Source organism: Stegastes partitus, unplaced genomic scaffold (genome assembly GCF_000690725.1).
Source record: "Stegastes partitus isolate 25-593 unplaced genomic scaffold, Stegastes_partitus-1.0.2 Scaffold622, whole genome shotgun sequence".
Lineage (NCBI taxonomy): Eukaryota > Metazoa > Chordata > Actinopteri > Pomacentridae > Stegastes > Stegastes partitus.
Window position 1 is genome coordinate 340383 of NW_007578353.1, and position 22268 is coordinate 362650.

At 39.5% G+C, this 22268-nt stretch overlaps 3 protein-coding genes across 5 annotated transcripts in view; all 3 read left to right on the forward strand.

Moving 5' to 3' along the window:
• Positions 1–4242, forward strand: part of hyal4 (hyaluronidase 4) — a 7142-nt gene extending 2900 nt beyond the window's left edge. Inside the window, exons 2-3 of the mRNA XM_008289571.1 lie at positions 599–688; positions 2495–4242. Coding sequence (XP_008287793.1) covers positions 599–688; positions 2495–2992 — 588 coding nt within the window. The 3' untranslated portion in view covers positions 2993–4242. The remainder of the gene's footprint in view (positions 1–598; positions 689–2494) is intronic.
• A 4740-nt stretch (positions 4243–8982) lies between these two features.
• Positions 8983–14855, forward strand: LOC103363005 (hyaluronidase-1-like). Of its 2 annotated transcripts, none has more exons than XM_008289572.1 (4): positions 8983–9017; positions 10413–11349; positions 12066–12155; positions 14296–14855. In XM_008289572.1, the coding sequence occupies exons 2-4, from the start codon at positions 10441–10443 to the stop codon at positions 14623–14625; spliced, it is 1329 nt and encodes a 442-aa protein (XP_008287794.1). In that variant the 5' UTR covers positions 8983–9017; positions 10413–10440; the 3' UTR covers positions 14626–14855. The 2 variants fall into 2 exon arrangements, with proteins under 2 accessions (XP_008287794.1, XP_008287795.1); XM_008289573.1 differs by having other exon boundaries at positions 8999–9017; positions 10431–11349.
• Positions 14856–17406: 2551 nt separating this feature from the next.
• On the forward strand, positions 17407–22194 carry LOC103363006 (hyaluronidase PH-20-like). Of its 2 annotated transcripts, none has more exons than XM_008289576.1 (4): positions 17407–17613; positions 19879–20859; positions 21412–21501; positions 21601–22194. In XM_008289576.1, exons 2-4 carry the CDS (start codon positions 19915–19917, stop codon positions 22009–22011), a joined length of 1446 nt encoding a protein of 481 aa, XP_008287798.1. In that variant the 5' UTR covers positions 17407–17613; positions 19879–19914; the 3' UTR covers positions 22012–22194. The 2 variants fall into 2 exon arrangements, with proteins under 2 accessions (XP_008287798.1, XP_008287797.1); XM_008289575.1 differs by having other exon boundaries at positions 19896–20859.
• Positions 22195–22268: the final 74 nt, after the last annotated feature.

The window sequence follows — 22268 nt, forward strand, 5'->3', positions numbered from 1 at the left end:
TGGATGGATGGATGTTTCATTTACTCAGTGTCAGGATGGTCAGATTTTACTTGCCACTGCCATCTAGTGGAGATCCACAAAATATAAAATGCAGGAAATGATCTGCTGATTCAGTAAGAATTTATGAAAACAAGCTTTGAAATATGACTTTGATGCATTTTAAATAGCCAAGTGCAAGATGCAAAAAAACAAAATGACAGAAACAGTCAACACAAAAAGCACCTGTTTCCCCTTTAATTATCTAACCAGCTCTGTGATATGTATGCATGTGTGTATACATATATACATTTTTTGCATTTCACCATCAAGAGAATCAATCACCTCATTCTCTCGTGCTCATCTTGTCATCCTGTGGCTCTTTCTTACCCACAACTATTGTCTCTGGTCACTCAAAATGCATCTGTTTGTCTATATGCCTGTACAGAAGTTAAATAGTTATGTCTTTACAAATTCATAGCATTCACAAACATTTGTAAAAATCCTAAAGGATCCTACCCTTAATGTTTTTAGAAAGGTGTGAGTGTGTGTTTGATGTTATCTGTGTTTTAGTGATAGAGACAGTTGTGATGTGAGGACTTTATTTGTGTGTTTGCCGCAGAAAGACTTGATCCACACCATTGGAGAGAGTGCTGCTCTGGGAGCTGCAGGATTTGTCATCTGGGGGGACCTGAATCTGACCTCATCCAGGGTAGGAGCTCTCACTGCCAGATCACTAATACACAAACAACATTTACCTTCTGCTCATGTGTTCATGTAGGGGAAGATTTACTATCATACTTCTTCTTTTGTCTGGCATTCACATTCTCTATTCAAGCTTCTCGATTTGTATTGGACGCCAGACAAACCACAGCTGTAAATAGTAGTCAGACAATAGAGGGTTGACACTATGTGGTCGCTGTGTGTTATGAAACCAGTCTGACATTTTCAGAAGTATAATGGCCATGTTTTTAAGAGCATCTAACACTCAGAACCACCAGAATCTTAGCAAGTGATTGTGTATGCATTTGGGTCTCTAAAGTTTGCAATGGGATTTTAGGTCTCTTGTGCACAGCTGTTACCCATCAGCCTTACTGTAACTCCTAACACATATCGTCTCATTATATTGTCTAGGGTTGGACAATTCTAGCTGTCAAATCTGATTACCAACTGTCATAACCTTGGCATGAGTACAGTACCTGCTACTGTCATGCACTGGGACAAGAGTTGAAGCAGGAGTATTAGATTTTCTTTGCCCACTAGAGGGCAGACAAACTGCACACCAACCTCAGACAAATAGACATTTCATCACCTTATAAAACTGTAACAGGTACCATGTGAGCCAACAGCTGCCTTCCCTACACATCCAGAGCAATATGACCATCCATTGTAACCCTTTATCACTGACATTACATTTATATGCAACTCATTTATTTAAAACTTTAATGATCCTGAATAATAAATGATCAACATGTACAGTGGACCAGACACATTTGAAAACCTAGCTATGGTTTTTGTCTGACAAGTCTAAGTTCAGGGAGCTAAGTTTGTGCACTTGAACATATACTTCGATGACAATCCATAAGGAACAGATTGTGTAGTGAACCACAGGCCAAGCACATGGATTGGCTAATATACCAATTTATTGCCAAAACTTCCCAAATATGAATTAATAAATAATCAGCATGTACAATTACATTAGTTCCCTAAGAGATGTCACAGCTTCTTGTTCTTTACTTGTGGTTGGACTAAGTTTAAGTAGTTGAATCTTCTGGCACAGTTTGCCTGGGCCAAATGTTACCTAGACCTACCAGCCCTGACTGCGACGTTCAGTCTGATTGTGGCAAAACAATGACAAATCGTGGTTACTGAACAGAACTTCCGTTTTTTTTGAGCAGGTAGGAAATGAACCCATGTAGTGACACTGACAGGGAAGAAAATAAGTCCTCTCTGAATTTTGCTAATCAGAGTTGTCTTCTCCAAGTTTAACGTATCAATATCAAACCCCACATAGCATTTATACAGGACCACTCAGAAGCACCTCCCCGAAGAAAGGCTCTATAGAGAGGTTCAGGCAGCTGTAAAATTGCCTGAAACTTCCTGCTGTGAAAAAGAGCTCAATAAGTTATTTATATTTACAGTAAAAGTGCTATGACATTTTAACTAGGAGTTAATAGAGGATAAAATACAGAGCTACAAAGCGAGGAATTTCAGATTTATATTCCTCAGGTGGGCTCAAACACAACTTAATGTGGCAGTCATGTTACTCATACGCATCTCGTTGCTACCATGTTAAAAGGCAGTAATAAGTCAGATATTGTGTTTATATCTTGTTTTGTGATATTCACGTGACCAAAAATCAATGAATTGCTGAAAATATGAAAAATCCTTTAACACTTGATCACTGCTTCTTTGTTTGGCAAGTCTTAAAGTTCCTATCAATGAAAGGTGGAGGACATCACTTTACGTTTTGATGATGTATCATACAACCTGCCACATAACTGCTGTTGTTCCACAGCATAACTGCACCATGGTGAAGTCCTTCCTGAGCCACCGCCTGGGTCAGTACATCACCAACGTGACGCGTGCTGCCGAAATCTGCAGCGACTCCATGTGCCAAGGGAACGGCCGCTGCGTCCGCCGGGACCCCCGTAGCCCCCATTACCTCCACCTGAGCCCTGACACCTACCACATCCATCCCTCCGGGGACGGAGATTTTACGGTCACTGGGTGGCACTCGCAGCATGAACTCCAGCTGCTGACTGAGAGGTTTCGCTGCCATTGTTATGAAGGCCACGAGGGCGAAAGCTGCGACAGCATCAACAAAGTGAGGGAGGACGAAGGGCCTTGGAAGAAGGAGAAGGACGAGCAAGAGAAGAAGAGGACAATGTGGGAGGGCGAGCAGGGTGAGCGGTCGGAGGGAAGAGAGAACATAGCACCACCGACTGGCTGTAGCCGCCACCTGTTGTTGTTGATGCTCCTGTTGAACTTATCGCTAGTAAAGATGGTTGTATGATGAAACCTTAAAGATTAATCGACTTAAACACATCTGCAAAAGAATGTTGCTTTTCAACACATGGTCAGTTTGTTTTATTCCAGAGAAATCTTTGACTCAGTTTGAATGGCAGACACTACTGGTGTGTTACGTTGTAATCCCGGTCAACCTTAAACCAACACTGCGAAACGTTTGTCTCCCCCTACTGGCAGTTATTACACAATTGCTGTCAACGTGCTTATGATTTCTGTCATTGTCGTTGAATGCTTTCTTTTAATCCGTCCTCTAATATGGTGAGATTTGTTTTAATTTGGACCATCAGAACCTTTTCTGCTTTGCTTCCAAAGTTTTTTTGTTGTTGTTGTTGTTGCAGGACTGTCGTGACAGACACCCAATTTAAAACTTGGGTATACTGTAAAATACACCAGACGCTATAGGCTAAATGAACACTGTGTGAACTTGATCAGCTTGAATGTAATGAACGTTGATTTATGTTAAAGTCATGGACTCCAGCTTTAGGATAACTGCTTTTACAGTAACCGCTACAGCTAGCATGAACACAGTCCCAGTAAAAAGTGAAGAAGAAATAAAGCCAGTTCAGTGTGAATATAGGGCTATAATATTCTAATAACTAGTTATTAAGATGTAGAGTAACATCAACTGTTCATGTTTAGTTGTTTATGTAATTCTATGAACTACATTTTCACAGAACTCCAAAGAGATTAATTTTGCAATAACAAACACTGAAGCACATTGCTTAAGTTTTTGAAAAGATTTTTTTGTTTGTTTTTTTTCCCCACAGGGAATTAATCATTCTAGAAATTATAAGTATTTCTGGGCCCAGAAACAGTTTGGCATAAAACCCCACCAAATTATTCCCTTGCACTCCGTTTTTTAAACTTTGAATTGAACAAACACAACACAAAGTAATAGTTTTAAAAAACTTAACAAAGGCTGGCTGGTAGATTGTTTTACTTATGGACAAAAGCAGGTTATTTGTTTTCCCTTAATCTCATGTCATGGTGCTGAGTTAAGCTAGTTGACTGCTTGGAGTATCCTGATGTTTAAGCATGTGGCATCTTGTCTTCTAACTCTCATCAGGACCACAAATAATTGTATTTCCCAAACTGTTCCTGTAACATCCAGTAGAGGTCACTGCTGATCGGAAGAAAGACATCTTGGTGTTTCATGAGAAACCCAAACAAGCCATTTTTTTCCTGACAGCTGCTGTGTTGAAAAGTAACAAATGTGTGTAAAAAAAAAAAGAAAGAAAGAAAGAAAGAAACACATGACACCTCCTTTTCTTTTTAATTGGTGTGATGGCACTTTACATGACACAGACGTTTGCCGTTTTAACAGATGAAGGTGGTCGCAGTTCAACCAGGTGGACTGTAATTAAATTTGGCAATAAGCTGCACTGCCTCTTTGGCCAACAACTGCATCAGTTCCTTGATGCAAATGTTATTTACGAGTGGTTGATACTGTTTGTTGAACCTTTGGCAAAAACAAAGTCTGACACGATGATCATTCAGCGTTACTGCAGAGCTGAGGACCGGATCAGAGGAAACATGCTTTTGTTGAGCTTTAAAAGGTTTCCTGGTTCAGTAGTTTGTTTCTTGCAGCAGGATGATCCTCCAGTGTGTTTTGAAGCCAATTTAGTCTATGAAAACCAAAGGGTGCTAATTCCTACCTGCCATATGTAGGAAAACCCTCACGACGAGCTGATGCTTGCTATGTGGTGTTTTAAGACATCTAGTTTATTTGTAATGGCATTAAACCTTGTTGATTTTCTCAACATAAGGTGTTATTTCACTTGACATTATACATAAAATATATATATTTTTTGTACTGTTGCTTACATTATAACCTTGAAGTAAAGTTTGTCAGGAAATGCCACATATGTGAGCCTGCTGGGACAAGGCAAAACATGCAAAGTCAAAATGTATCTGTTTTTGTTGAGTTTGTTACCGTCAGGTCTGTTTTGTTCAGAACCATAAAGAACCTGTTACTGATCTACGAATGACAATGTAAAACCTAATGTTGCCATGTCTTAGTTTGGAGAGATCTTACAGATTGGGTTTAGTTTTTGATTATGCTTCATCTCAATGTGGTTTACAAACGGCTATCTCTGGACCTTTGTACAGTACTGTAGATATGACGAAACACTGAACAGGATGTAGCAGATGGCACATACTGTATCTGACTCAGATAGACTCTGTCGTACTGTTGCTCTGTGAGGCCCACTTCTTTTCAAAGTTGGTGGTTTCGTCTTCTGAAAAAATCTGACTGGAAGTAGGAAGCTGACTTATGAGTGAATACAGGTCAGGGGTGTTTTTTAAAACCTGACATGAATACAAATCCAAACAGATTTGGGAAAAAAACTGCCATGATGCCTCAAATTAGTAATTTTTGCTCTGTTTTGGTGTCTGTCTTCATAGTCTTTACCTGGACAAGATTAATTCTACGAAGTATCTCACTGGGATGTTAAAGTTGACAAAACCATCTCTTGTCAATGTCCATTTGCCTTGATTGTCATCAATAGATGTTTGCTCAGTTGTCATAAAATTACATTTTGAAACTAGATAAACATGGAAACATCCAACTACTGCTAGGACTTCATTGAAGCTACCAACGACATCAGCATTTAAACAATCCAATATACATTTTCTGACTGGGTGTCTTTGTCCTTAATGACCTTTTCTGCCAGACTTTAGATCTTATGCTCCTGTTTTGTTAGGATATGAAGCTAAAGTTATAAAACTCTGTGAATTCAGATATGGACAAAATAGACTTATCATCACTGGAAGTACGATGGTGCTGCCATATCTTCAGTCTCAGTGTAGTGAATGCCACTGTACTCACACAGCTGCTTGTGGAAATTGTGGCCATGGATACTCAATGTTGAAATTTTGGGTGTTAAAGACCTTTGAAGAAGTTGAAATATTTTTGACTAACACGTGTCTTCAGCTCAGTTTATGCCTCTAGAGCAAGTCTCACTTTTGTTTATTGACTTTGTGTGCCACCCATTTATTCCTCCTTACCATAGAAGCAGGTTAGACGAGTTATCCTAGATTAGCTCTTCTTAGGTAATCCCAAGGCATTCCTGGACAAATGTATAATCTCTCCAGTGCATTCTGGGTCTACCTTGGATCCCCCACATGCCCACAAAACCAACATGGAAAGACACCCAACAGGAAGTGCCCATACCACATGCCCAAACCATCTCACCTCAGCAGCTCTCCTTTGAGCTCCTCACTTCATCTCTAGAGGGGAGTCCGGCTGCCCTGTGAAAGAAAATCATTTTGGCAGCATGCATTTACAGTCTCATTCTTTTGGTCACTACTCAAAGGACATGATCATAGATGAGGAGCGCAACATGGATCGAAAGCTTTGCCTTGAGACTCAGCTTCCTCCTCACCACAACAGTCAATCTTACGCAACATTTTTCTTTCATGTAATACAACTATACCACTTCTAAACTTCCCTTTGTAGTCATACAGCACAACATTTAGATTCCGAGACAGCAATATATATAGATTTTTTGGAGCAGCCTGCACATGAAGAGCTCAGTGATCTGCAGAAAAAGGCCTGTGGTGGAACTGACTGGAACAGGCTAGCTTGGGATAAATTCGTATATTCAAATGAATTTTGTGGCAGTTTGATCAGTAAAACACAATCTGCATTGCTTGTGTAATCAAACTGTTGACAAGCGACCCTGGAATATGTTAAGTCAAACCAAATACAGCTCAGATGTGGACCTTAGACTTGCTTTGAGTCAGGCCATCCCAAAGATGTCCATTTAAGGTTGACTGTAAGTGTGATTTTCTGGTCTTTTAAGACATGTAATGTAGCATCTGTCATCATGAATCTCTCAAACCAGCCTTCAGGTGAAGTTCAGGTATGAAGAGTTCCACTTTACTTATCCTGATGCAGTATTTGTTTAGTACTAGTAGTTATTGTGTTCTTTTTTTATTTTATCTTAAGATTGTAAAACACATATGCAACAAGGACTATGCAACACATGAAAAATGTTACCTGAATGTAAATGCACTACTAATAAAGACATTTCTTTACACTGTGTGTCCACATTTTTGCTTTCTCACATGAAGACAGGATGTGTTTAGGGGAACTGGTGCGACCAAATTGAATCATCAGAGAAACAGCTTCCCTTTTGTGATTGCCACATTTGATGAACACTACAGCCTTGTAAGGGCAGAAGGGTGGCTGCAGACTTTTAGTCTTCTTTGTACAGAACATCCTGAGGTGAAAAGGTGAGTTGTACCTTAAAAAAAAAAACATCAAAGTCATTCTAATCTATCCAAAACAGTAATCTACCATCTGGTTCCTGTCCAAACACTGGAAGAATGAAAAGAGAAAGAGACGTGACTGGAGAGAATACAGTCTTTGCTTTGTCACAGACAGTGACACATTCAAAAACCCAAGAATGTTTCTTCAGAGTCAAACAAGTTCAATGCAGACACTAGAGCTGGAACAAAATGAACTCCTAAACTAAAAATGACAGAAATCTCAGGAGCTAATCAAATCATTGAAGTATTGATACTAACTGGGCAAGACAGTATATAATTGACATTCCTCTGTCCTCTGAGTTTTTAAATATTTCATGCACAAACTGAACTCAGGTAAAAGGTTTGTCCTATAGTAACTGTTCAGCAAACTTTTCTGGGGTCAGCCATTAAAACCTCAGAACCCCCAGAAAAAAAGTGTGACGCTAAGTCAGTGAGAAGTCACTGGTGTAGATCTACAACACTGACAGCGATGTGCTGGGATATGAGGCCCTGCTGGTGGAGCATCAAGTCCCAGCATGTGTTCAAAACAAATAATACATTCTTTTTAAAAGAGGGAAACTGTAATAACAGAAAAGGTTGAGAAAACAAAAAGGGACATTTTGAGTGAGGCAACTACATTATTTATTTAGTCTACAACTATGCCTTGTATTTAATCAGCTGTTTCTATTATTTATTTATTTATTTTAAATTGTACCACCAACACTCAGGATTGTATTTTTTATTGTTTTTTTATGATTTATTAATTTATTAATATCAATATATTATTTATTTATTAATTTTAATTTATTTTTATATTTATTTATTTTTTTATGATTCTATTGAATTTCCCTTCTGGGATAAATAAAGTATTTTTCCTTTCATTTCATTACATCTGGAAATGAAATTAAAGTGACTCAAACCTGCAGCCTGAACAATAACTTAATAATAAATTAAGGTTAGATAGGTTAACTAAAAAGAAACGTTTATTCAACATGTGTTAGAATTCAAGATTGTTAGGACCTTAATTGAAACAATTTGTTGGAAGAATCTTAATTTCATTTTCATTTTTTTATTTTTTGTAAATGCTCAATGAATTTGACTATTAGGGCCTAACTGTTTGCAATTGTTATCTGTTCTAAAGAATATAATCTGTAAATTTTCCAGTGACTTTGCAGACCTTTTATAGACAGAAATGATAACTGCATTCTATTTACTTCATACTTTAATGCGCAGCACAATAAAAAGAGATTAGTAGTTAAATTTGGGCTTTTATGACTGGAGGCATGTCGCTGTGAACAAATAAAATGAGTCATTTTTTGGTTGCTGGTGCCCTTAGAATATTTATATGAACCCATCTATCTATGCACCATCTAAGCCTGTGTAAATACATAATAAATAATGTGTAATTAACTTTATTAGCAACATTGCAATATAGTTTTGGCACTTTGATCCAAACACTGTCTGATTGCATTTACAAGATTTCCTTATTTTTCTTTTCTGCAACAAATTTTAAAAGTAAATGTCAATATAATGACAACAATAGAAATATTAACTTAAGATATTAAGTGACAAGTGAATCCTCAACACAACTACTGCCAAAATGTGGGCACGCAGATGATTAGCATTAGCACAGCAGTCAGATAAAGATCGATCAGAGTGAAGAAACTGTTTCCTCCAACACATGAAGCAGCAAAAACCCAGAGGCAGAGAAGTTTAAAGACAGCGATCAGTTCTTTGCAGATCACTGAAGAGAGCGGCAGGTAGGAGATGATGACTTGTTGTCAACATATATAAATGCTGCTAAATAATTTTAAATGTTTATCTCCCTTATCAAGTAAGATAAATGAGATTATGTGATATATTCGTATAATGTTGAATCAGTCATTTGAAAATTTGGACAATGTGCTTTCAAAAAATCTACTGTATCAATCTTTCAGAATAAAAAATAATGAAAATGTATGATGTGAATTTTTTAGTCATCAGGTCAGAGGTCATCTGTCTCCACAAAGCGTTAAGTTAAATCCTTACCAATAAACTTTATTTTCTTCCTACCAAATAAATGTCCAAGCTTATGTTGCATCCTTAGCAGACGCAGTGCACTGGCAATGTATTACATTTAAGTGTTCCTCAGGTTTTGCCCTCTCAAGTATAATCATGTTGAATGTATTATTGGGGTGGACAACATATTGGGAACACTTTTAAAAGCAAATGTTGTTCAGTACACTAGAACCAGCCACTATGACCTCAATAAATACACATAAGATAAATGTAAAATTATAACAATGCAGATAAAAGCTGAAAATATTGAAAGTTTGTAAAAGTAGAATTGGATTGTATTAGATTTCAAAAGTTCGCCTAATAATGTGGCCAGATAGTGTATACAGTTTAAACCAGAAGTTTACACTGTATAAAAAGACACATAACCTTTGTTTTTCACTGTCTGACATTAAATCAGACTGAACTTTTCCTGTCGTAGATCAGTTAGGATTGTATTTGTATGTATTTGCTAAATGGCAGAACAATGAGAGAGATTTTTTTTTAAATAAAATGTTTTATTACTTCCTTCAAAGTCAGAAGTTTACATACTCTAAGATTACTATGCCTTCAAACTATTTGGGAAAGCCCAGATGATTATACCGTGGCTTTGGAAGTTTTTTGGGGGGTTAATTGACAACATTTGATTTAATTGGAGGCAAACCTGTGGATGTGTTTTAAAGCACACCTCAAACATATGGATTCCTTTTGTGACAACATGGGAAAATCCAAATAAATGAGCCCAAATATCAGAAAGAGAATTGTGGAATCCACAAGTCTGGTTCATCCTTCGGGGCAATTTCCAGATGCCTGAAGGTTCCACGTTCATCTGTTCAAACAGTTATATGCAAGTATAAACACCATGGGAATGTCAAGCCAGAAGCGAGGTGGGTTGGGGGTGCTGTTTACTATTAAACTATGACTATACTATTATATGCTTGTATCAGTGTTGACTTGGTGTGTGGTTTATTGGCCACTTCTTCTCCACACTAACAAGTCTGGGGATAATATTTGATATCGTGAAGCATCATTGTGAAAATAGGGAGAGTGTAGCTAGAGACAGGTTTCAGAGATTTGAAATGAAATGAAGCTAATTTCTTTATGCTGATATCTATTTGCAGTCCACTCTTTCTGTCCAGGGTCATCACAATGGCCCCGCCCTTCCTGTCCTGTGTTGCCCTCTGTGTCATGGCATCTCTGACCTCAGGCCTCCCACCGACTGAGCCACCACTGATTCATGACCACCCCTTTGTGGCCATATGGAACGCCCCCACCGACCAGTGTCAGCGACTTCACATCCCATTGGACACAGGAGCCTTCCAGGCGGTGACCACACCTGCAGCTGTTTCGGGTCAGTTTCTCACCATCTTCTACGAGAACCGCCTTGGCCTTTACCCTCACGTTGACACCATCAAGCATAAGCTCTACAGAGGTGGAGTGCCCCAAAATGGCAACCTGACGGAACATCTGGCCAAGGCTCAGAATCAGATAGATCACTATATCTCCCAGGATTCCTCTCCTGGGCTGGCCGTCATTGACTGGGAGTCCTGGCGTCCCCTGTGGGATCAGAACTGGGGATCAAAACGTATCTATCAGAAGCTGTCAATTTCTCATGCGCTGCAGATTGCCCCATTTTTATCAACAAAGAAGATTTCCAAACTGGCAAAGAGCCAGTTCCAGCACGCAGGCCGGCGCTTCATGGAGAGGACCATCGCTCTTGCCATCGGTGAGCGTCCAAGTCGTCGCTGGGGTTTCTACCTGTTTCCTGACTGCTACAACTATGGGTGGGAGAAGCCCAACTACACGGGGAAGTGCTCAGTGAAGACCCAGAGGCAGAACAACCAGATGCTGTGGCTGTGGGAACGCAGCACCGCCCTCTTCCCCTCCATCTACCTTCACCTGACTCTGAGGAACTCCCCCCGCGCTGCACTCTACGTCCGCAACCGCGTCCAGGAGGCGCTGAGGGTGGCAGCGCTGCCCAAACGCCCCTACACCGTCCCCATCTATGTCTACTCCAGGCTGCTGTACAGGGATCAGACACACATGTTTCAGAGCCAGGTGAGGACTTGGGTTCACTAACACTACCTTAATTACTTTAAACAGTCAGATGCAGTCCACTATTCCACTGTCTGAAAATCAAAGAAAACCTGATTATCAAATGGAATGATGTTTTTGTTTTGTTGCAGACATTTCAACCACCTTTTTAGTATGTTCTGTTGCTTCTGCTAGCTGAGATGTAGCTGTGTAGAAGAATTCTGTTGTGTCAACATTACACTAAACTCTAACACTAGTAGATTAGATGACCTTCAGCATCATAGTCGAAAAAATAAACTCATGGTTGAGGTAATGAAAAGGTAATCGTTAAAAGAAACAGCACTGAATGATAAAGAACAGCCTCCCATCTTAAAATCAGATGTTTTACTGACCCAACCATCCACCTCAAACTCCTCCCTGTGTGGAATTGCTGGAAACAAGACACCTGACTGCTTCCATTGCTCCCGTCATAGTTAATACATTTGTTTTGTCACTTAAACAGTATTTTGTTTTGATACACAACTGCTAGAGCTGACGTAACATTAAAACCTAATTGTCAATGTATGACATTCAGCTAGCTAACTGGCTAAACACTAAATGGGTGAAACAATGTGAACAGCAAATATCTTAATTTTTAATCAAAAAAACCTCATAAAGAACTAAAACAAATGGCCTGAAGTGAAGGAATTAGTCTGAAAATGTTGTATTTGTTAAGTTTTTGTGTGGTTCTTCTCTTTCAGAAAGATCTAATCAGCACTATTGGTGAGTCTGCAGCTTTGGGAGCTTCTGGCGTCGTAATGTGGGGAGGCACCAAAGACTACAACAACAAGGTGAGCAAAGCTTCTTGACGAACTCGTCTGCTCCCAGTCAGTAAATGACACCACAATAGTCACCTGCCAGCATATACATTAAGAAGGTGGCTGTAATTACCTCCTCTGTTTGTAAAATGATCCCCACCTAACACAACAAGACTGTAACGAAATCAACAGATGGAAATTCTCACATACCAAACCGTACATGTACAGAAAACAGGAACACAGATGACGAGGCCTTAAACAGCAAATAATTAATCTGTCTTGGTTTCCTCTTCTAGGAGGAACTAACAGTCTTGACACTGAAGTGTGTGTGTGTTATCTCTGCTGACAGATGTGTGAAAGAACTCCTGCAGTTTCATTTGACCTTTCTATGTCTAATTTTTAGGCAACCTGGGCAACACCACATATTTTGTTAAGTTTTTGAAGTGGAAAATGAGGAAATACATCCCCTACAGCACTCAGACAATATAATGACCTCTTCTTGAAATGTTAATGTGCAACTACTAGAAATATAGCAGAGTTTTTATTTGTCACATGCTCATGTACTATGTGCAGTGAAATGCAAGGTGACTTTTCTCAAGACTGTGCAACAAAAAGAAGACATTACAAAAAGGACAAATCTTTAAAAAATAATAAATAAAATAAAAATCAATCAGTCTTAATTTTGCCATCCTTTAGTTTGCAGTACTTCTTGACAACATCTGGATAGGGATTATGCCAGATTTTCCTTCCTTTATGTTTCTATCAGCAAAGCATTCAGTTCAACTGCACCAGAGCACTGACGAGTTGATATTATTTTGCCCGTGGCCTCAAGCAGGTGCTCTGTGGAATTTAGGTCAGGGCCGGTCGCTGTAGAGCATTATCCTGCTGAAATGTCACATCTGTAGCTTGAGTAATTTGTCTTACTTCTTAAAGTCTGTATGCAAAATTTCTTTGTACACTTTAGTTTATGATTTCTTTACTAAGTATGAGTTCACCAGCCCCCTCTGATGCTCCCACCTATATTATTTACCATGTCCTCTCTACAGTCTGTCTCAAATATCTCCCCCCAGGCTTTTCCCCCCTCTCACATTCCATCATCAGATGTAGACTGAAGTGAATTTCTAGACCGAAAAAATAAAATTTCACGTCTCCAGTGCATGTTCTTCTGTAAATGTGATTCTAACTGTCCTGTGGTTGAGTCTATGAAAAGATTTATTGATTCTCATTGATTTAAAATGTTTTTTTCTCTTGATTTTTACACCATGATTTGGTCTGATGTGCACCTTCCATTCTCAAAACACTGTCTTCCATTTGCTTATTGTAAAACATACCTAACTGTGGAAAATAACCAGTTCCAAGATCATTTCTAGTGAATGTACAGAGTAAGTTCCCCTTAAATTCCCTGCAGAGTATCCACAGGCATTAGTAATACTTTTTTTTCCCCACGAAGTTTAATAAACAGAACTTGCCAAACACTTTTTGTTGCTATTTGGTACGATATGTTCATGCTTTCCCACGTGAGTCAGAGCATTTTTTAGGAATGAGTCCTTGCTTAATGTTATGCTAGTTTTGTATTGGTCCAGTACTAGCTTATCTAATATTTGAATAAGCTCACAACCCCTATGAAACTTTGTTGGTAGTTTAACTGTCCAAGTTGTTTTTGCAGCTATTTGCTGTAAACATTAATGTTCAGCATATAAAGTTAATGCAACATTTTGCGTCACTCTTATGACAACTTTCAAAGAAATTATTTTCAACCAACAAACTACACTGAGTTAGAGGAATTAGCTCTCCTACTGCAATTGATAGGGATCTTAATGTAATTACCACTTATTTATGGAGTGGCAGCATAAACACAAAGTTTTAAAGTTGAATACTCATTAAAATGCAGTGGTCCAGCTACTTTTCCCATGTTATTGAAAAGGGAATTGATCTAAGAATGTTTATCTTGCACACATGCATTTAATTCAGCGATATTAATTACTTTTTAGTTCGTAACAGAAAAAAAAAAGCATTGGTGCAATAATCTTTTTTTTTTTCAACTTTTTTAATTGAAATAACGTGTTTTAATTTTCTGTTGCATTCATAAAAGTGTTGATTTTTTTATATACCAATTTCTTTGTTAACTAAAACAGTGATACCTAAGTCTGTCAACCTCCCTCTGTCCCTGCAGGCTGCCTGTCAGTCTCTGTCCGAGTACCTGACGTCCACCTTCAACCCGTACATTGCCAACGTGACGGCAGCTGCCATGCTTTGCAGCGAGGTCTTGTGCCAGGGGAAGGGCCGCTGTGTGAGGAAGAACTACGACTCCAGTCACTACCTGCACCTAAACCCCACCTACTTCAAAATCCTGCGGGCTGACAAGAAGTACGTGGCTGTTGGCCTCCCTTCTGCTGCAGACCTCGATGCTTGGGCAGAAAACTTCACCTGTCAGTGCTACGCCCAGTCAAGCTGTTCTCCCATGCTGAAGCATCCAACCACGATCAAACTAATCTGGGTTTAATGTGTGAGGAGAGTGAAATGTGTCCGGAAGGGGGCCCTCTGCTGAGCCACAGATCTGATCTGAAATGATCTACATTGCATTAAAAAGCTTTGAGTTTATGAAAACAAATTCAAAACCTTAACATGGAAAATTTTAAAAAATTAAATGGAAAATCAAGCATCAGACAAAGTTATGATTTATTAGAACTGCAAACCAAAAGGCTTCTAAATAAATGCTTTCCTGAAAATGATTATTTGCAGTTTGTTTTCTTGTGGTTCCACTGACTGGACTGATGAACAAAACACGACGAGCAGGTTAACCATTGTACAACATACACACACACACATACACACACACACACACACACACACACACACACACACACACACACACAACTCACCGCTGCCCATAAAGTTGGAATACATTTTTTTTTACCTCTTCGAATGAAATGATTGTGACAACGTGATTTATCCTTGATATAGAAAGTGTATATTTTCTCAAAACTTTATTGATCTCACCATATACATACAATACATATCATAGTAAAAATTTAATTACAATTAACTTTTGCAAACTGTGTATTCAGGCTTTAAAAAATGGGGTTAGTGAACAATAGGATTAAGGGTTTTGTTTCACTTTTTCAATGCTGGTCACAGGAAACATATATTCGAGAGGATTTCATGCATAAGAACATCCAATATCACTCTTTCAAATGTCACTCAGTCACTAGTATTGAGTCTGGCCTCCCCTGACACAGATCAATGCGTTAAGACATCGTGACATACTGTCCACAAGCTTCTTATTGCACAAGTTCAGTGGAAAACTTAAGCTGGATCCGAAAACTAAAGACACAACTATCCCAAAACAAAAGACACACTACCGCTCTGTGAACCGCTTGCACCAAATGGACATTCTGCTACAGGTCCCAGCTCAGGTATTTGGGTCAGGTCCAGATCCCACTTTACAGAAAGGTATTGAATGTTTTAACAACTTGATGGCATTACATATCTAGATTTCATCAGCATGTACTGCTAAAAAAACAAGTTTCATTAACAATTTCAGTCTTTTCTCAGAACAGATTGGGTTCATTTAAACAGAGAGGAGGTCCCTGTCAACTTACCCTGTGGCCTCCCACATCCAACACTAATATTTGGAAAGGTCAACAGGACAACAAAGACATCATGGATCATTCCCAGCCCTCCCCTCCCTCCTTGTTCCCAGAGATATCTCACACAAATTTGATACAGATAAAAAGCAACTGACAACATGTCACACTTTGGCATCAGAAGTTCCAGTTTATCTGTACAAAACAAGGATAAACCACTCGCAATCACAATTGCAGGGCTTGCTGACATCTAGGACGCCTCCTGTCAGCTCATATCTCTCTGTGCTCGATGGGCTGATGCTCACCACAGACAGTGAGGTACATCTCCAAAGTCTGATATTTCTGTTCTGATCAGCATCAGGAGGAATATCATGTACAACTATTTAATCTAATTCACAGCTACACACAGATCTCTTTCACACTTTTAAATCTCGATTTCAAGTAACCAGCATATGTAGACTGTTATGACAGACACAACGCGAACATCATGATTTCCCGGTGAGGACACCCGGGATCTTTCTGCGTGGAGTTTACATGTTCTCCCTGTACAGCGTGGGTTTTCTCCGGGTTCTCCAGCTTCCTCCCACAAGTCCACAAAACATGTTAAGGTTAACTGGTGATTCTAAATTGTCCGTAGGTGTGAATGTGAGTGTGCTTGGTTGTCTGTCTCTAAGTGTAGCCCTGTGATAGACTGGTGACCTGTCCAGGTGAACCTGCCTTCACCCTAAGTCAACTGGGATAGACTCCAGCCCCCCCGTGAGGATTAAGCGGTGTATAGATAATGGATGGATGGATTTCTTAGCTGTCTTCACTTCTATCCATGGCTGTGATGTTTCCATACAGGTGCAGGTCTTTATATTGCAGTGAAAAATTAGTCCACAGTGAGTAAAAATGTGGCAGGAGCCAAAACCGTTCAGAGTGTAATGAGAGTTAGAGAATTAAGTGCACACACACAATGATACCATCTCATCATTTGGCATTGTATTGACTTGTATTCATTTCCTGAAGAATTACCGTAACCTTAACCATGACTATTTGCACTAATCCTAACTCTCTGTCAAACTCTAAACCCAGTCATTCTAAGAAAATTGAAAGATTTACGACATAGGCGTTTGCTTTCTGTTGCAAAAATGTAGGCAGGTCTGCGCAATGTGGCTGTGAAAACTAATTTATGTCCTCATGCTGCTTATATATTACACTCTTATTACTGGTAATGTTATGTGCCATCCTTTTACACAATTTGAACAGAAACTAAATAAAAGCTCTGTACAATGGTTTATCATAATTAGTGATTTTACACAACTCACCCAGAGACTGTCACTTATTCTCTTGGCAAAATGAGATGTAATATCTTCCCTTTGTCAACTAAAGATAAAGCTGGTGTTAACACCAAGATGAACTTTGAGCAGAAACTGATGCTCCGTAACAGAACCGGCTGAGTTGCTTCTTCCTGTGGCTCATCATCAGTGGTGAAACAAGTGGCTTAAACACTTTGTCTCAGTACATTTCCAACCACAGGTGACCAGTTTCAAACTCTCACTTGGTGCATTCCTCACATGTCTGGACAGAAGTCTCAGATATGAGTGATGGAGTGTCCACACATTGTCCTAATCCTGGAGCTTCCTTAGATATCTTCCTCCAGGCGGGAAGGAGGGAGGCTGGAAAACATCAGGGCGGCCCAATAAAAAGAAGGAACACCTCAAGGCTGAAGATCACTCAGCTCTGACAAGTTGCCACAAGTGTCCCGCCTGTAATTCAAGCTCTTGCAACAGCTTATTTAAAGAGGAGCTATTTAGACTCCCAGAGGAGAACGAAGTTATAGTGTTTATGGCTAACAGGTAATAATCGTGAGGACTCACCGAGCGTGCTGTGTGGACGGCAGGACGCAGGACCCCCCACAGCAGGTTGGTGCTTAATTAATGACATCTCATTTAAATGCCTCATTTGGGGTCAAAGGTTTATAGACAGTTTAACCTGAATATTACTGGGGTTGAGTTTACCATCAGCTCTGACTCATTTTCTGCCCCGAATATAACCTGACAGGAGTGTAATTTAACTGTTAAACTACAGAAGTCATAAAACTGTCAGACGGAGAAGTGGCCTGTGAGCTGCCTGGAGACAGAGTGACTGTAGATATTACATTCTGTGACCTTGAGAAGACACTAATACTGTACAGACTGTGTGTAAAACTATAGTGAGCAGTGTATTACAAGTTGATGCTGACGGGCAGAAATCATTCATTACATACAGTTTAACAGCTGAGCTTGTAAAAAAGGGTGAAGGGTGCAGATAAGATTTGATTAGAGTTTTTGTAAGACATAAAAGATACGACAGTGAGAGACTATAAAATGAAGTAAATGTATTTGTTGAGGCTGTTAGGTTTTGATTGCGCTTGGACTGTTGGCATTGTCACACAAATATCGAACACATAAGCATCAGTTAGATGATATTATACAGACATAAATCTAAAAATGGGATTTTTAAATAAATTACTATGTTTCTAATACATTTTTTAAAATGTATTTTATGTTAAATTTGTTCTACAAACAAACAGAATGATAGTTTTAGAACAAATTTAAGAACAATTACAAACCATATAAATAAAACACTGAACTAATATGCAGAAAATAAAGCAATACATGCTGACGTTAAAGGGCAAATAGGTTTACCAAATGGTAACAAACCGTACCTCCTGGCCATTCTAAAAGTCAGTTGACATGTTCATGTTGTAACTTGGTTGCTTAATGCAAGAAAATATGATATAAACATGATAAAATTATTTCCTAAAATACTAAACTACCTGATTCCTCTGAAGGACCGACACCTGCTGTGAACGATGTGTGACTCTGTGTGAAGAAACATTCGCAGTCTTTCAAACTCTTCAGCCCTACAGAGATGTTAATCCTCTTTTGGATCCTGTGTTTCAGGTTTTCTGGCACATTGACTGTCTTTTAAGTCTTTTAAGCCAAAATAAATAAATCAATAAAATCTCTTAATGCAGTAGATGGACATCTTTGTTAGGAGCCAATGGTGTTGAGTTGTAATTGTAACTGCACGTCATAGCTAATATCTCGAAATTTTAATCCCACTGTGGTTGAGTTTACTACAACAGAGAAACTCTTTTAGAACAAATGAAGGTTAAATACCTCACTTAGGAGAGTCACAGCCTCAGTCACTGAGGGTGGACGAGGAGTTGTTGACATTTTACTTTGTAATTCTCAGTTTGTTGGATTGTCACTGTCATGAACTGACAATAACGGAGACATTAACTGAAGCAGCTGAGGTTCATTTCACATTTCATCTCTTTTATGCAACAAAGGGGAATCCAAGTGGTTACTGAGTCAGCTCCTTGTCTTCAGGAAATTAAAAACACATCTTCCCACCCTTAAGTCAGAACATGTGGAGCCGTATCACTGCTGTCGGCATCACATGACTCATTGAAGCTTGAACTGAAGATCCTTCCGATAAAAAAGGAGACAATACTATTGCTTGTTTAATAGATATGTGCAAAAAAAAGGGAAGTTTGATCATTAAATAAGTTAAATAGTCCAAAGCTTTGTCATTTTTAATTAACCGCCAACATTAATGAGTAAATACCTGAACAACTATTTATTCAGATTAGTCATTTACATTACACAAAAGTAAATTTTACTTATACAAAAAACTAAACTGACGAAACATATTACTACATTAGAGGTTGGTTTATTTATCTGAGCAGGCCCAATGTCATTTAGTTTTTAAATGAAAATTAAATGACATTAAACTATTAGATAGACTTATCTTTAAATACATTTATGATCATAATAGAAAGAAAAGCTGCTGCACACAGTGTAACAGTGATGTATCCAGTTACCAAGATATTTCATTTCTTGACCAGTGTTGTGGAGAAACAAGCAGACGTTGCCATTCAACAAATGTAGAAGGTTGAAAGTTGCTAAGTAATGTTTTACCTTTGTGAAAATTAAAATTCAATATGTATATAAGTACTCATTTATTTTATTTTTGTCCTGTTTTAAAGAGATTTTTTTATTTTATTTAAAAGATGAGAGCTACTTTGCAACTCCAAGCAACACTTGTATATTTGATTTATATTTTAGAATTTTTAAAGATTTTTTAAGATATTATTTTGTTGTAACTCATTTAAACTCTTAATTTTTTTCTGACTCAAGCCTTCTTTTCCTCACAGATCCAACTCTTGTTACAAAATGTCCCAAGTCAAGCTGTTCCATGACAAGCGGCACCTCTTGTCCATCTCGGTCACCATGCTGGCCCTGCTGTGCTTCGGCAGAGCCTTACTGAGTACAGAACCTCCCATCCTTCCTGGCCGCCACTTTACATTTATGTGGAATGCCCCAACCGAGCTTTGTGACATCCGCTTCGGCTTGCCCCTCGACCTCTCCCACTTTGACTTTGTCAGCAGTACGCTGAAAACAGCCACCAACCAGACCATCTCCATATTCTACACTGACCGCTTTGGCCTCTTTCCCTATGTGGATGAAGACACTGGAGAGATGTATGATGAAGGTCTGCCTCAGCTGATAGACATGCAGGAGCACCGGGAGCTGGCTGAGGACGACATTGAGTACTACATCCCTGGCAACCGGCGGGGCCTTGCCGTGCTTGACTTTGAGGAGTGGCGACCACAGTGGATTCGAAACTGGGGCAGCAAAGATATCTATCGACAGATTTCCATTGAAACGGTCAAGAAGAGGAATGCGTCATTGTCTGATGACGAGGCAGAAGAAAAGGCAAAGAATATGTTTGAACGCGCAGCCAAGAAGTACTTTCTCCGATCCATCCGAATTGGGAAGACAATGAGGCCCAACAGACTTTGGGGTTACTACTTGTACCCCGACTGCTACAACTACGACTACAACCAGGACATGGTTGGCTTCACAGGAGAATGTCCTGCCATTGAGAAGGAGAGGAACGACAACCTGCGGTGGCTCTGGAAAGAGTCTACGGCACTCTATCCATCCATCTACTTGGAGCTGGCGCTCAAAGACTCTGTGCAGGCCCGGATGTATGTGCGCCATCGCATCCAGGAGGCCGTGAGGGTGTCAACCCTCCCCAACAGCTCCTACTCCATCCCCATCTACGCCTACATCAGGCCTGTGTACAAGGACAGCGTTGATGACTACATGTCAGAGGTCAGACAGTCCTCTGCTCCTTCAAAGCAACAGAGCTTTTAATTACCTTTAGGCACAATGTATTTCCTATGTACTGTATGTATGTATATGAAATGCGAATCTTGAGTTGGTGTCTGTGCTGGTCATATTCATTTGGAACTTAAGGTATATCATAGTTTAACAGATTTTTCAAAAATCTGGAGTTTTGGACAGTTTGATTTGCAATTGTTAGCACAAACTTTAACCACCAGACAACTTTACATTGCATTTTAGATATGAGGTGTATGTTATGTTCCACAGCGGTCTGCATGCACTCACTTTGTGATTTTCTAGAAAAGCTCTTATGAAATGCTTAATTGTTATCAGGGATGTGAGCCATTATGGCCGAAAAGTTTTTTTAGTTATTTTCTTGTGAAAATGTCACCAAAATGAGCTGTCATGACAGTTTACATATGCTGCTTACTTGATCATCAAAGACTTATTTTAGCCATGAATCCCAGTGATGAGTTTTGTTTTACAGTCGACATAATGCGATTTCCTGCTCTTCTCTAACTGGCTATCATGTCTTTGCAGTTTGATCTGGTCAACACCATTGGAGAAGCTGCTGCTCTCGGTGCTGCCGGCGTGGTTTCCTGGGGAGACATGAACGTCACAGATACAGATGTAGAACATGTCACCGCTTTGTAGTTTTTAGGTAACCTATTTTTATTCATGACCTTACTAACACTGCACTAACTGATTCCATATCCCACAATCCTTTAGGACTCCTGTTTTGATGCTCGACGTCATTTGGAGTGGGTCATGAACCCATACATCCTCAACGTATCCACAGCAGCACGGCTCTGCAGTGTGGCGCTCTGCCAGGGCCGAGGTCGCTGTGTGAGGAAGCGCTGGAATGATGACGTCTACCTTCATCTTGACCCGCGTCACTACCAGATCCTTCGACAACGGCGTGGCGGCCCGCTGACTGTGAGTGGCGGCCTCTCGCAGGATGACATCAACCGGTTTGACCGCAGCTTCGACTGCATGTGCTACGACACTGGGTCGTGTCGATCAGTCCTGATGATCAACAGCATCCAGGAGGCCTTCGTCACAGTGAACGGACTTGCTGACAGGGTGCGGCCCCTCCTGCTGGTGGTCATACTCATCTGTCTGAACTACACTGTGATGTGAATAGAAATGAAAGTACAAACCTTACACCTGTGACACAGTAAATGTGGCTGCAAGTACTTAAAGGAGTATTCCGCTGTTATTTAAGCTAGTTGTTAATTTCTTTTGTTATTTCTGACTATTTTTTCGTGCATCACCACTAAAGAATATTTGTAAAAAAATTAAAAATTAAAAAATTAAATCTGCCAAATTAGTCTCTTTGCCATAACCTTCTTTCAAATATGCATGTGAGGACAGTATAAACTATAATCATGGTTTAA